Genomic DNA, 14,868 nt, shown 5'->3' on the forward strand with positions numbered 1-14,868 from the left:
GTTTTTTTAAATCCTTCAAAACAACCCTACAGGCAGCCGCCATGTTTATGTAAGACATGCATGCATGACATATGTTCATACGTGGATAGCCTCGACACATCTTGATGACAAAAACCAGAAATAAGCTTATTACAGCTGTCAAAACTCACAAGAGAAAGCATGCGGACGTTTTTGCCAGAATGTCACTTTCTCGAAGATTTATGAAACAAAAGAGTTACAGGTACAAACGACATATAAACTGAAATATTCACAAAAGACACATCTCCAGGATGGGCTTTGGAAACTTTCTTGAAACTGTTCTGATCATTTCAAATAATGTGATTACAAGCTGAAGTGGTAAAATTATAATGAGAAATGATTCCCCGTACAGCTGTGTTTCTCAGACTTAGCCCCTTGAAGTTATATGAACTTCAATTTCCAGAATTCCCCAGTCAGCAGGGGAATTCTGGGAGTTGAAGTCCACACATTTTCAAGTGACCAACATTGTGAAACACTGCCCTGCAATAAAAAGAAAATGAGGCAAGACACTACTTCTGTAGAGAAAAAAAAATCTTAACAGTAAAAGCTCTCTGTTAACTATTATAAAGCTAAGATACTTTAGAAACAAAGGAATTGCAACCCAAATCTGATACCCTAACCTGCAAAACTGACATGAAAATGGTTATTTAGTATTTTTCAACAAGTTTTTCTTACCGGGTTGTCTTCAATATCTTTCAATCCACAAGCAACAAAAAAATGTGGAAACATCTCTGACCATCCTTTATTTGTACAGTTTTTGCTGATATTTCCTAAGATAATGAACAAAGAGGGAATCAGACATTGCAACCGCCAGTAAGTCAACAAAACGTCTAACCTTAAAATTATTTGTTAGATCTACTTTTATTAAATTATTTAACAGCACTTAACAATAGCACTTAGACTTATATACCACTTCACAATACTTTACAGCCCTCTCCAAGTGGTTTACCAAGTCAGAATATTGCCCCCAACAATCTGGGTCCATCATAATCTTCTCTAATCTCATGGATTCCAGATAAATGGAGACTACAACTCTAAGAACTCCTAACTAACAAGGACAATTAGCACAGCTCTGAACAGTCCTAGGTGATAATGTGTTGTATTTCCAAGTGTTTTTCCTATTAGAATAACAATACTTTGGGGAAAAGCTGATCTGCTTTATATTCAAATATATCATACATAATGTTGTATGATGCCTTATGTATTGTCTTAAAAGAGTGTAAGGTTTCTGATAGATTTGAGTGTCATGTAGAGCTTTCACAGTTCCCAGTGAATTGTGATTCTAATTTAAGACACAGCATTAAGAAATACGTGAGGCTATGAACAATATTTAATTCAACAAAAATTAAATTAAATCTCTTTTCCACCAGTTACTATATTTTAGTGCAAATATCATAAACAATTAAAGTCTGGTCTTTGGTCCAAGTAAATTACAGTTACTTTGTTTAGAAAAATATATAAAGAGCAGTAAATATACTGTATATAAATGCCAATGACATTTAGTTGGGTGGATTAAAATTGCTCCCACAAAATCAACATGTCATAAGATTCAGCAAAAAAAAGTGTAGCTTATTAAAAAGCCAAGCTAGGTAATCAAAGCTTCAACCCATAACTCACCAGACAAGACAATGTTAAAATCCAAGGTATCTGTCCAACTGTCAGAGTTGGATGTAAAACAGCTGGCCACAGGAGAGAACATGATATTGAGACTAGGAATAAGCCATTTTTGGGAAAAAATGGAAAGCTTCTTATAAAAATGTTTCTTTGCACCCAACAGAACTGTATGTATATAATTCAGTTTTGATGCAGGTTGATTTGGAAACAAAAATGATTCCCAAAAAACCACTCCAGTAGGTTTTTCTCTGCAATCTCACATTCCTGGACTCTCAGCCCTTTGATACTACATTACTTATCGCAGAAAATCTTTCTTGCTTGTCATGATAGGGTCTGGTTTATTGCACACACACTGATTTTGATTCCCTCTTCATTTTCTGAGGAGGTATCTGTCATTAAGGATATGACAACTATTCAAGAAAACTCGGTGACCAGAAAAAATTGTTTAACATTTAAAGATCATTTGGCAGACATATGTAGCTTTAGATACAACAAATCTGAGGCTATAAATGTGCCAGATGGGAAAATAATTTAAATTAAATTGTCTCCATAAAAGCCTCTCATTACTCAACATCATTATTTAAAGTGATTTTGAGTGACCTGTGGCAGGAGTATCAAAGGCTTCAGTTCCTGTGACGGATTACTAGTCAGAAATAAATGCATGCCTGACACACAAAAATGGTAAAAATGCAGTTTTTAAAAAGACTCATCCAAACATGGAAGAAGGACTAAAGTTTAGGAAGAGTTTTTTGGACAATCCTATGTGTCAACCTAATCTGCTTGTCTCCTCCATCCATCAGAATTATTCCTGAAGATAACTTAACAAATTCCAGTTCAATGGTCCTCAACAAAGCTAGATTGTGACCTATGGCTACTTCAAACCCTGATCAGTCTTTTCTCTCTCTCTTGATCTTCATACCTGGGCAGGGAGGGCAAACTTTATCGTCTGGCCCCATATGGGGGCGGGGGACTTTCAGTGCCTGCCTTTTTTCGATTTAGGGCAATGTTTTTCAACCATGGCAACTTTCAGAGTCCCCTAGCCAGCCATGTTGGCAAATACATCATCCACTCCTACATTAAAGAAATAATGCGGGTACTGGAACAAAAAGGAAGCACAGATTTGATTCCAAAATAAGGGACATGTTAGAGGGACTCCTTGTGAGCAAGAAAATGAATCTGACTTTCAAATACTCTGCTAGACTTCCCCTACTTCCTATCTTCATAATAAAAAGCTTATCACAAACCAATAGATGACCAGAAAAAAGATTTTTCTTTCATTAAACTTCAAGGCTTTAAAATACCATTGTCCTTAACTTTGTTCAATACTACTTTCTAGATATCTGAAGTTGCAACAATAGAGATGCATGCCACTTGCTGAGATAGTGGTTTTCCTTTCAATCTGTATGCCGCCTAATGAAATAGCCATTCTTTCCAACATTTAAAACACACAGAAACCAAAGATACGTTAGTCCAAATTACAGAAAGACATTTTAAATACCTTGTTCGCTGAAAAAGTTGCTGAAGATTTTTGGACAAGGGACTGTTACAGTTTCTCCAATTTCTGCAGAACGCCAGCAGGTAATGTTATCCCAGATCCCAGCACATCCTAGAAAACATTCAACTTGTTGAGCAAACAATACCAATAACTTTCTAATGTGAAAAGTGGTGCAGCCAGTTGCCTAGTGCCCAAAATGCAATGGAATGACTGTGCCAGAGTGAATGCATGTGTCTGTAGAGGCAGTTATAACTTTGAGAACAGGTTGTAAGTAGTTTTTTAAAAATCCATCCTAACTTCAGAAGATCATTAAATCCCTGATTGCAAGCCAAGGGTATACTTGGAGGCTTTGCTGAAATTCTACTTAAAACAGTAAGAATGGCAGCAACAATAATGTAGGGATGGGTCAGTGTATCAGTTGGTGCATGAAATGTGTTAGGTATCAAGGGTTCTACTCTATTAAACTTCCAGTGCAATGGGAATAACATTAGTAAGGATTCCACTAGTATTGTATTTAACATTCATGTAAATATTTTCATGGAGCAGTATGATCTGTCCAACTAACAGGAAGTCAAAGGAAATTGCTTCCCTAATCCTTCTGCTAGAATCGCATCAGCACCAACTTCAGGTCAATGGTACAGAATGATACACTGAGTAGAGGTTGAATAGAATCAATGTTACCTAGTTGAGTAATGAAATATGTGTAAGAAGCAACCAAGCTCAGAGAGCACCAAAGACCCATAGTTTTGCTTTGAGCTGCAAATATTCTCTTTTATTGGTATCATATGTGGGTATCAGATGCTTCACATACCTCATCCTAGCATTGATGATGTTATCTATTTGGATACTGAAACGTCTGCAAGAAAGCAACCAAGCTCAGAGAACACAAGGACCCTACAGAGGTTAAATGTCTAGATCTAAATCTGAATCTGAATCAGACAAGATAAATCTGTTTCATTGATACTTCACAGAGGCAAGTTAATAATCCTCTGAATTATTAACATTGGCACCATGATGTCTGAGAAGTTATGGGAGTTGAAGTTTTCACATGTGGAAGTTGTCGGGTTGGGAAAAACTTAGACCAAAAGATGAAATAAAAATAGATATTCAGTGTTGGCAATCAAAAGATATAAATGACCATGCCTCAAGACAAGATAGTACATTTTATTTACAACCTATTATAATTTATATTACAATAGAAAAGAATAAAACATAAAGTTATTGACTTTTTCATCCCCCAAAAATCAATGTTATGCATGATTATGTAGTAAGGAATTTCCAATAAAAGTGCGTAGAGTCAAGGCTGTGGTTTTCCCAGTTGCAATGTATGGCTGTGAAAGTTGGACCATAAGGAAAGCTGAGTGCTAAAGAATTGAGGCCTATGAACTCTGGTGCTGGAGAAGACTCCTGCGAGTCCCTTGGAGTGCAAGGCGATCAAACCGGTCAGTCCTAGAGGAGATCAATCCTGACTGCTCTTTAGAAGGCCAGATCTTGAAGATGAAACTCAAAGACTTTGGCCACCTCATGAGAAGGAAGGACTCCCTGGAGAAGAGCCCAATGCTGGGAACGATTGAGGACAAAGAAAGAAGGGAACAACAGAGAATGAGATGGCTGGATGGAGTCACTGAAGCAGTTGGCGTGAGCTTAAATGGACTCCAGAGGATGGTAGAGGACAGGAAGGGCTGGATGAATGTTGTCCATGGGGTCATGATGGGTCGGGCATGACTTCGCAATTAACAACAACAACGTTGGTCAGCATTATTTTCTAATTAGCATAATAACACTAATATTCTTTATTAAGTTTACCTAATCGTATAAAATGCTGATACTTGTGAGATTAATAGATGCCACTTTTATATTTAAGCCCAGTAAGTAGAATTATTAAAGAAAGTAGAAATATCCTCTTAAACCAGCACAGAAAGAATTGCTTCAAATAAATGGATTGCATTTCAGAGGAAGATAAACTATTATGAGACATAAATGATGGGCTAAAGACCATCATTTATTACTAATTACTAAAAATAGCTACTAGTTAACCATTCTTTGAGGTGGACTCTTAATAATGAGAATGATTTGAATTTAATATCAATGAATGATTAGTTAAAATATATTTATACAGCTGCTCTCCTGTCAGACAAATGGCTGCTCATGTAATTTCAAAGTAATTTTTCAAACCAGCTATCTATGTATCAATGGAGAGCCTGCTTTTAATGACACCCATGTGTAAATCTTGTGTCTCAAGCTGCTTTCAATCTTTATAAAGTCTGGCCATGCAAATAAAGAGGAATCCAACTAAAATAAAGCTTGGAAGCAGATGTTTATCTCCTCAAAAATATCTACAGATTACAAATCTGTTCTTTTAATACATTTCTCTTTGACTGGTGTAGTTTTAGTTTGATTTCTAACTTCATGGATTTACAACGTTTGCTGTCTAAATGTTAACTGATTCCTTTTAATGGAAAGCACTTTATGGTGAACTATGATTCTGCTGTGAAACCTAATGCTATTAACTCACACATTATAAGTGAGTTTCTCATAATTCTCAGAAGAGATCATAAATGTCTGCAATCATAATTTTTAATATAGGTTTTATTAAAGGTTTTACCAAGAACATAAAAACTAACACAAGCCATCAAAGAATAAAAAAGCAAGGAAGAAAGAACAGAAAAAAATCCAGAAAGAAAGAATAAAAAGAAAGCTTCCTGTTTCCTTTGAAGCAAATATGAGCAGTTACAAAATTACTTCTTATTCTATGATTATTTTTTTAAAAGACTTTTCTATTATTCAGTGATTGTGTTTTCTCCTAATAATTAAAACTACAAATAATAAATGCATTTTTCTGTTTCATGAGAACATTCTATAAGGGTTACTGTCTATAATCTTCATTTAGAAAACTTAAATAGTTACTGCATGTCTTGAGATTCCTATTATTTATTTAATAAAGATAGAAGTATTTTCTTTGCCCTGCTGAGATTATTTTGAACCTGCTACTTTTGGATGCTGTGACCAGAAATGTCTCTGGCATAATCATTACTGAAATAGCTGGGAATTGTGTAATGCACTGTGTCTATTATATGGAAAAAGGAAAAACTGTTTTTTTCCTACAATCTACAGATATTCTGACTTGAAAGAAAATTGCAGCCTTATATTATGCAGATTAACTTTGTTTTCATTTCAAAAAAAGATGGAGTATTTTTTTTTCTAAAAAGGAACAGAAAGTACAGGAAAGTCTTCTGCTATTCATTGCCAGCTGTTCTCTCTGATCTTTGTGAGTATAACAGAAGGATCCAAGCATCTTTTCATTATTGTAAATATTTAGCATATGACAACATAAGAAACAGTGAATTCCAGCTTGGATCTTGAAGACTGAAGTTAAATCTCATTTTTTAGGTCTTAGGGAAATCATGAGACTACCTGCTTCAGGATTAGTTTGCAGAAGGGATTATTGCCTATGGAGATTCTCAGCCATCCAGGTCATGGTTATCCCAGAGGTGCTTTTTTCAAGAGGTAACTGGACTTCTGTTTTTTCTTTGAAGGTGTTTCATTTCTCATCCAAGAACCTTCTTCAGCTGGATGGTGGGGAATGGAAGGATTTATACTTGCAGACAGCTGGTCATTTGCATTCTTTTACACTAAGGCAGCGTGCTTTGTGCAGCGCAGCACTCAAAAACCGCCTTTGTGTCAGTGCTAGTGAGGTGAGCTGTTTTTTTAGCTCAGCTGAGGTGCGGCAATCCGCTCTGCCGCGTGAATCAGCTGAGCTAAAAAAACAAGGGAATATTTATTTATTGAATTTATATTGCCGCCTTTATATCACCCATGGCGACTTGAAGCAGCTTACAGAATGTAAAACCATATTTAAAATAAAAAATTAATAAAAACTAACAAAAAGAATCAAATAAATTAGTAAAGTACAATAGAACAAAATCTGGAAAAACATTAAAAAATCACCCAACTGCCCCCCCGATGACAGCAGATCACATGAGCCATTTAATGGGCTCCATCCCACTCTGGGTTCCCCAGGCCTGCTGGCAAAACCAGGTCTTCAGTGCCTTCCAGAAGAGTATTATTGAGGGGGCCATTCTAATCTCTGGGGGAATGATATTCCAGAGAGAAGGAGCCATCACGGAGGACAGGAAAGGGTGGGTGCAGGTGGGCGGGGCCAGTCAGTAGTGGTATTTGCTGGTTCTGTGAACTACTCAAAATGTCTGCTACTGGTACGCTAGAACCGGTCTGAACCAGCTGAATACCACTGTGACTCCAAGGATAAAACACCCAGACAGAAACTGAGCATGTGGTATATGCAGTACAATGCCATGAGCCATGTGCACACCTGTACATTGGGGAAATGAAACCACCACTTTATAAGCACATGGCACAACATGGGAGAACAAAAGCATCAGGACAAGATTCAACAGCCCATCTGCATTTAAAAGACAGAGGCCACTCTTTTTTTTTCTTTTCCAAAGGATGAAGTTTTATGCAGACTAAACATAGAAATTGCTCTAAGTAGGGTAGCATTTGCAAGAGACAGCCCAAGCCGGATTCTCCTAATGTTTTCAGTCTTTGACATGAAAATGCAAACAGACTGCATTCAGAAAGATGTCTTGACTCTGAGAACTTGTCTACGGTCCATCTTCTTGATGAAGAAAACCAGACCCTTGAAAGATGGTTAGCAGACCCCTTTTCTTCCCCCAAAGGGCCAAGAAGCTCTTCCCTTCCACTCTCCTTCTCCTACTTCCTACTTGCAAGTGCCTTTATGAAAGTCTTTGGACTGCTCCAGTCCTCCCTACAGTAGCAAGCAATCTTCCCATGGTGCAATCATCTGACCCAGGCCATTCTTTTGAAGACAACAAAGTCCATATTTTGGACAGAGAGAGCTGCTGGTTTGAAAGAGGGGTTAAAGAGGCCATCTATGTCAAAACTGAATGGCCCTCTCTCAACAGAAGGGGAGGGATACAACATCATCTATCTCCAATCTACAAGACAGTCCTTTCAACAGTCCCAAGAAGGCTCCACACCAATTTGCACCACTCAGGTGCAAATTGTTGACCCTGGTGATCTTAACAACCCGCCAAAAGAATGCAAATGACCAGCTGTCTGCAAGGAGTATAAATCCATCCATTCCCCACCATCTAGTCAGAGCTGAAGAAGCTTCTTAGACGAGAAGCGAAATGTCTTCAAAGAAAAACCAGAAAGTCCAGTTACCTATTGAAAAAAGCACCTTTCGGACAAGGGGGATTATTGTTTTCATTCCAGACATTAAAATAGACTGGGATACTGTGGAAAAACTCAAGTTGCTGAGTACTATTGTTGAAAGGTGTCAAAATGCCTTTCTTTCGAGCATTTGATTTTCCCGCTGGGAGAGTTCCGGCGCAAGGATACGGACAACTGCTTGAAAGCTGGATCTTTTTATTTTTCAGGAAGGCGGACAACAGCGAGAAGTTTGCGTTCCTGGGCTAGCTAGCTTCTTATGGTAAGTCCCTGGTTTTTTATACCCTTTTCTCCCTTTGTAAGTTGATTTTGTGTGAGTGTTTGTATTTGTGTCTAATGTTTCAAATCCTGTTTGAGTTTGTCTTTATTTCCGTCGGAGGGCAAACTCGCGGGATGCGGAAGGCAAACTCCGGGGTGGCCAGATTGTATTATTGGTTTTCTGTAATCTCTTTTAGCTTTAAGATAGTTTTTCATATTTGTTCTCCTGTCTGTCCCTTTTGTAATTTATATTTTGTGTCTTTTGTCTGTTTGTTTTGCTTATTTGGTATGTCCTGTGTTTGTAAGGGTTTTCTAAATTATCTTTTGTTTCCTTTTCCTATTTGTCTAGTTTTCTTAATTACTTAGGCTTTTGTCTATAGGGATTCTTTAATACTTTTTATTTGATTCCTTTTCCAAGGTAAGTTTGTTTTCTGCCTGACCTGATGTTCCCCTTGGGCTTTTCCTGTTTTTTGTGACACTACTGCCTTCGTGAAATTCCCTTTCCACACTACTGAAGCAGGTTACTTTCTCGTCAAAATACCCAACTCCTGTGGTACTATACACATACTGTGGTTCAAATCAGCTATCTATCTATACACAGTTTGAAAGAGGATAGGAATGTCCATATTTTCATAAGCTTCCATTCACTTAATTCACATCTAAGCCATGAATCTCCAAGTCTTCTTACAGCAAATTTGAACAGCAAGATGGGTCTCTTCACCTCCCCCAACCCCAATTAGTATCCACTGTGGTCCTATGAAATATACAATACATTTTCTCAAGGACATGAATCTCTACTGTAGAAAATATTATTGTTGTTTTATATCCTTAGGCTGGAAGGTAGGCTGGAAATCAAAGGCTAGGAGTATCATTTTTATAAACAGCTTTGCTCTGTTTATCCCACCACGCCAGAGAGGATTCAGGCTACAAACAGTGGAGTCCCAGTTGATTTTAGGCATGCAAAAATCCAAAAGAGATGATAATTATATTCTTAGTAGTTCAGTGGTTGGATTTTAGTAGCGAACACAACCATCAAGCAGAATGCAATATTCTAATCAAGAATTACCAAAGAGAAGAACACACCCCATTGACACTGGTTGACCAAGCTATTTTATATTAACAGGGCAAGCCACACACTCATTAGCTATGATAATGTTACCTAGTCAGGTAATGAAATATCTGCAAGCAAACAACTCACATAGTGCCAAGGACTCCACAATTCTATTTTTGAAGTTGTTATACATATCCATATATGGTCAGGTGTTTGTGTAAAAATCTAGGAACGCTAGTAATTATGCTGATAGTTAAAAAAAAAGTATTGGCTCTAACAGATGAGTAACTCATACAAGCAATAAAGAAAAGCAGAATAAATAATATATTTTGTTCCATTGTTCAGTCTTTAGGTCTGGCTCCAAAGGGTGACAATCTATATTTCCTCTTTGCTTGGGGAAAATACCGGAAAGATGTTGCTGGGAAAAGTGGTTTTCTTTATATTCACATTATCAGGAACTGGACAATGGGCAACAATCAGCAGCAACTCAGAAACAAGGAATTTAGGACCAAAAAGCTATCAAGAATATATGGGTCCAGAAACATAAGGTGTGCCATAGTTCATTATGAATGTAAAGCACTGCCAAAACAGGACAGCACATTATATTCCTTCCTATTCATGAGGAGCCAGAATTAGTGACAAGCCAGAATTAGTGAAAATATTGTAGATCCAGAAGGGAGAATTCAGAAAGAGGCTGAAGTCCGGGAGACCACTACATGAGTTATGAGTCCTGCTTCTTACTGTAGTGTCTTAATGACACAGAGTCTAGGTACCAGTTAGATCAAAGTTAACAAAAATTACAAAAGTTAAGGTCTGGGTGCAGACTCCCAGAAAATGGCAAAGAAGTTGTAAAAGGAAATACTATGAAATACTCATTATATTAAATGTATCGATTTAACTGTATGTCTTTACTTACTTTGATTATACTATTTGACCCAATGATTTGGGGAGAGAAAATTATCTTACGTTTATCAGGTCATAATGATCTGTGAAACATGAAATGGGAAGGAAATAAATCAGGAGGGGAGAAAAATAAAAGGTAACTGATTGAGAATCTGTTTCAGCTATACAAAATGAATAGCTCTTTTGCTATTACATGTACTTAATTCAGATAAACTTAATAAGCAGTTAAGCCATAATTCAGAAAATGCTTCATGGATTTGATGGTGTGAAGTGATGAAATGAAGTGAAGATGGTGGAGTATTATGCTCTGCTAAGCTAAACTGGTAATCTTTTAACAACATTTGTGTTTTAATAAAGAGAAAGATATACTTTTTCTTCAGAGAACGATTTAAAAATAAACATGGTATATTTAAGATCCCAAGTGAAATATATCCCAAAGGAACTTTGATTATCTACTTGACATTTTTTTTGAGTACATACTTTAGCTAAAAATCACACAAAACCCTGGTAAATAATGAAGCACAGTTTGTTCTTTCATGATCAGTAATACACTTGTTTATATATTTCTGCAGGAAAACATACTAAAGCTCTCCACTTGAAAAAAAAAATCTTCCCTTAAAACAAAACGACAGAATCATGTTTTCCATATACAAATATAAATGTGTATGAAATCCAGAGCAGCATTTAAGTAACCTGTAAATGAAGTCATACATTTTGTACCTTAATTTTTAAACTCTGGAGTGCCTTTCTCTATGGAAATGTTATTAAAATTCAAGCCAGGATTTTCTAAAAGTAAGAGCCACATTAAGCATTTGTTGTTTACAGAAATGTAATAAACAGGCATAAATTGGAATTAATGATGACTTCAATTTTTTCGCTAAGTCTAAAATACTTTTGTTTTAAACGAGTCCTCGGCAAGCACATCAACATCTCAAAGATTAGGGGAAAGGACTATTCATTTTAAAAGCAAGTAATGGCTTGCTCAGTTTTGCAGTGAGTAGAATCAGGTCCTATTCTCAGCTCATTTAAAAACCAATCTTTCTTGAACTCTTGTCTTCTGGATATGAAGTTCAGCAACGGGTGAACATTTTGGTCTCAAAGTGATATTAGTTGCCAGTTGGGACCTTGCCTACTATCTACACGGACATCCAATCTCATCACTTTCCCTCTAGGGACACATTGGAATATTGGTCTATTGCAGGGGTGTCAAACTCATGTTGTCACGGTGGTGTCATGTGATGTATCGGGCCTTTTTTCCCCTTCACTAAACCAGGCGGGGGCGGGGCCAGCATGTGACACATCCAGCCCACGGGCTGTGAGTTTGACACCCCTGATCTATTGCCATTAGCTTAACTGCCCTAGCCTGATTTGGAGGGGGGGGGGGGGAAAGAATTACAACTTTTTTTTTACTAACCTCTAATTGAAATTTAACAGAAAAGAGGTTCATACACTTTACCTAATGCTTCAGGTTTTTGTAGGCTTCCAAAATTTTCAACAGAGTTCACAACATAAAGAACCTGTCTAGATATCAACATTAATAGGAGCAGGAAACCAAATATTTTTTACTTCTAATCATGCTGGTTAAGAACCACTAACTTTCCACTTGGCTGAAATTATTATAGCATATTCTACTTCCACGATATAGCAAAACTCCTGTCAACCATATAGACATGACCATATTATTTTCTTGGCAATAAAACAGACAATGTTTCCAATTTCTTCTGGAATATTTCCTGGTTGTCACGCACTAAAGTACTAATCATGTTAAATCCCACTTAGCTCTCACTTGACTTAATATTGTTGAGCTTTTTTGTCACCCATATTTCAAATGACTACTGAAAGCATACATACATTTTATATTAAGAATATTTTCAGTATTTTTTCCTTGTAGGATTGCAAAACAGAAAATATAGTTTTGCTGACAATAATAAATTATATACATATTCTAATGAATTATAGTTTTGCTGATAATTTTCTTTTATGTTTCTAATACTTTAATAAATTATATACATATTCAAATTAATTGCTATATTTTATATTAGGTAGCTTTTAAAACACAATTTTCTTTTATGTTTCTAATACTTTAATAAATTATATACATATTCAAATTAATTGTGTTTTAAAAGCTACCTAATATAAAATATAGCAAGATTCGAAATCTAAGGTTGATAATCAAGTTACAGCCAATGGTTTGTAACAGTTCCTCTTTGTTATAAGAAAAAAAAAGAGTTAAAATAAACATCTACTTCAAATTTTATGAGTTCTGCATGCATTGTAAATTACTAAATATGATACACATTGTAAGATTTTAAACAATAAAAGAGACCATTAAAATCAAGTCTTTGGTTGTAAAAATGAAATTTAAAAAAATGTTTCAAAATCGCCTTATGACTCTTTTGGCCATAATGCTCTTATTGTTATGCAAGAGATTGTAATAAATTGTTCTTCAATATTTCTTTCCAATGAAAAAAATATGTTTTGTGTTAGAAATGCATTCTGAGGTGAAATGTTGGAAATCTCTAAGTCTAGAAATATCTTTTTTGGACATCCTTATTGATCCATCTTTTATAATCCTCACCTTTTATCCTTGATACTTTCTGTTATTAAGGAATCTATTATCTTATACTTTTTCAGAACAATAGTACTCAAATTTCACCAATTTAAGAAAAAGTTATACAGTGTATTCTTCCGTTTTAAAAACCTTACGGTCCTTTCTGATTAAGAAAAGCACCTTAAATTATCCTTGATACTCTCTGTTAACATCCAAAATTATGCTCATAACTTCACAGCTTTTGCCATTGTGAAAGTCTCAGATTTTCTACTCATGTCCCAAAGCCATGTCACTCAGCCATATGTCAAGTCTTAAAAGATCCTGACTATAGCAGGGCCAAGAAGTCCTAGTATCAGATTTTGATAAAAAACTGAGGGATTGTTGTTATTAATGAGAAGTTTCTGCATGGAGCACAGCCCTGGGTACTGTGGAAAAATTGGCCACCCTTGAGGTAACTCAGCTGTCATTATTAAGGAGCTCCTGGCAGTTTGGTTATTATCTTGCTTGGAATATAAGCCTTTTATGTTATGATTTTAATTAAATGTTTGCTTGAGTTAGCGATGGGGTTTAAACACCCTTTACTTACTGGAAGGTTCATTGTCTCCAGATCTCAAAAAAACCCAATTGCCTGGGCCCTTGATCACTGCCATGACTCCTAGCAAAACTGGTGGGCAATTTTTTGAATTCCTATAGAAACTAATGTTCTATTTATTCCTGGGAGACACTAATATACAGTAATCCTTGACCTACAACACAATGAAGCCCGAGGTTTCCACCGCTCAGCAAGGTTGTTAAATGAACTTGCTCCCATTTTGCCATCTTCTTGCCACAATCATTATGTTAATCACTACAGATGTTAAGTGCAGTTGTTAAGTGGTTTCCCTCATTGACTTCGCTTGTTGGAAAGCAGATGGAAGGTTACCAATGGTGATTACACAATCCCAGAATGCTTCAACCATTATAAATATATGCTGGTTGCCAAGCATTCGAATTTTGATCACGTGATCTTGGGGATGCTGCAACAGTCATATATGTGAAAAACCAATCATAAGTCACTTTTTTCAGTTCCCACTGTAACTTTGAATGAATGGCTGCAACTTGCAAGTTGATTTTTACCTGTATCTGTATGGTCTCTGTAATATTGCACTTCATTCTACTTCGGTAATCCAATAATCATTTGCACCAAGAGACAGTCTCTCCTTATGGAATATTCACATTAAACTCAAACTGCTTCCAAGTCTACTAAAGTAACAATCTGATACTCACTCATCTTTGTTTAATAAATCCAGGGAAGTGTATTATTAGTAAACATATTCAGGTTTGTGGTGATTGTTCTTTAAATATGTTGGAGCTCCATCACTCTCCAACACAAAAAAACCCCTGTATTGAAAAGATTTTAAGTACAGATAGCCCTTGACTTACAAACACAACTGAGGCCAAAATTTCTGCTAAGTGAGGCAGCTGCTCAGTGAATGTTATCCCATTTTACAACCTTTCTTGCCACATTTGCTAAGTGAATCACTACAGGTGTTAAGTTAATAACAGGGTTGTTAAGTGAATCTGGACTCCCCCTTAACTTTGCTTGTTAGGTCACAAAACCGTCATAAATAAAAAAATTAGGAAGTTTTCTCAAGTATGAAAAGAATTCTGTCCCAGATAGGATAGGTTGTTGATATAACAATTGCAAAAGCACTTAGACTTATATACCACTTTGCAGTGCTTTACAGCCCTCTCTAAGCAGTTTACAGAGTCAGCATTTTGCCCCCA

General features: G+C 36.3%; 1 protein-coding gene across 2 annotated transcripts in view; it reads right to left on the bottom strand.

The window, feature by feature from the left end:
* Positions 1 to 14,868, bottom strand: part of VIPR2 (vasoactive intestinal peptide receptor 2) — a 149,660-nt gene that overhangs the window by 117,182 nt on the left and 17,610 nt on the right. For both annotated transcript variants that reach the window (XM_087946914.1, XM_026687265.2), the window contains exons 3-4: positions 3,131 to 3,238; positions 694 to 788 (exon numbers count right to left, since the gene is read on the bottom strand). In XM_087946914.1, the coding sequence (XP_087803040.1) occupies positions 694 to 788; positions 3,131 to 3,238 (203 nt within the window). The remainder of the gene's footprint in view (positions 1 to 693; positions 789 to 3,130; positions 3,239 to 14,868) is intronic.

The sequence above is a fragment of the Notechis scutatus genome, chromosome Z, assembly GCF_049901735.1.
Source record: "Notechis scutatus isolate UNSWTSFEM ecotype Mainland chromosome Z, rNotScu1.2, whole genome shotgun sequence".
Lineage (NCBI taxonomy): Eukaryota > Metazoa > Chordata > Lepidosauria > Squamata > Elapidae > Notechis > Notechis scutatus.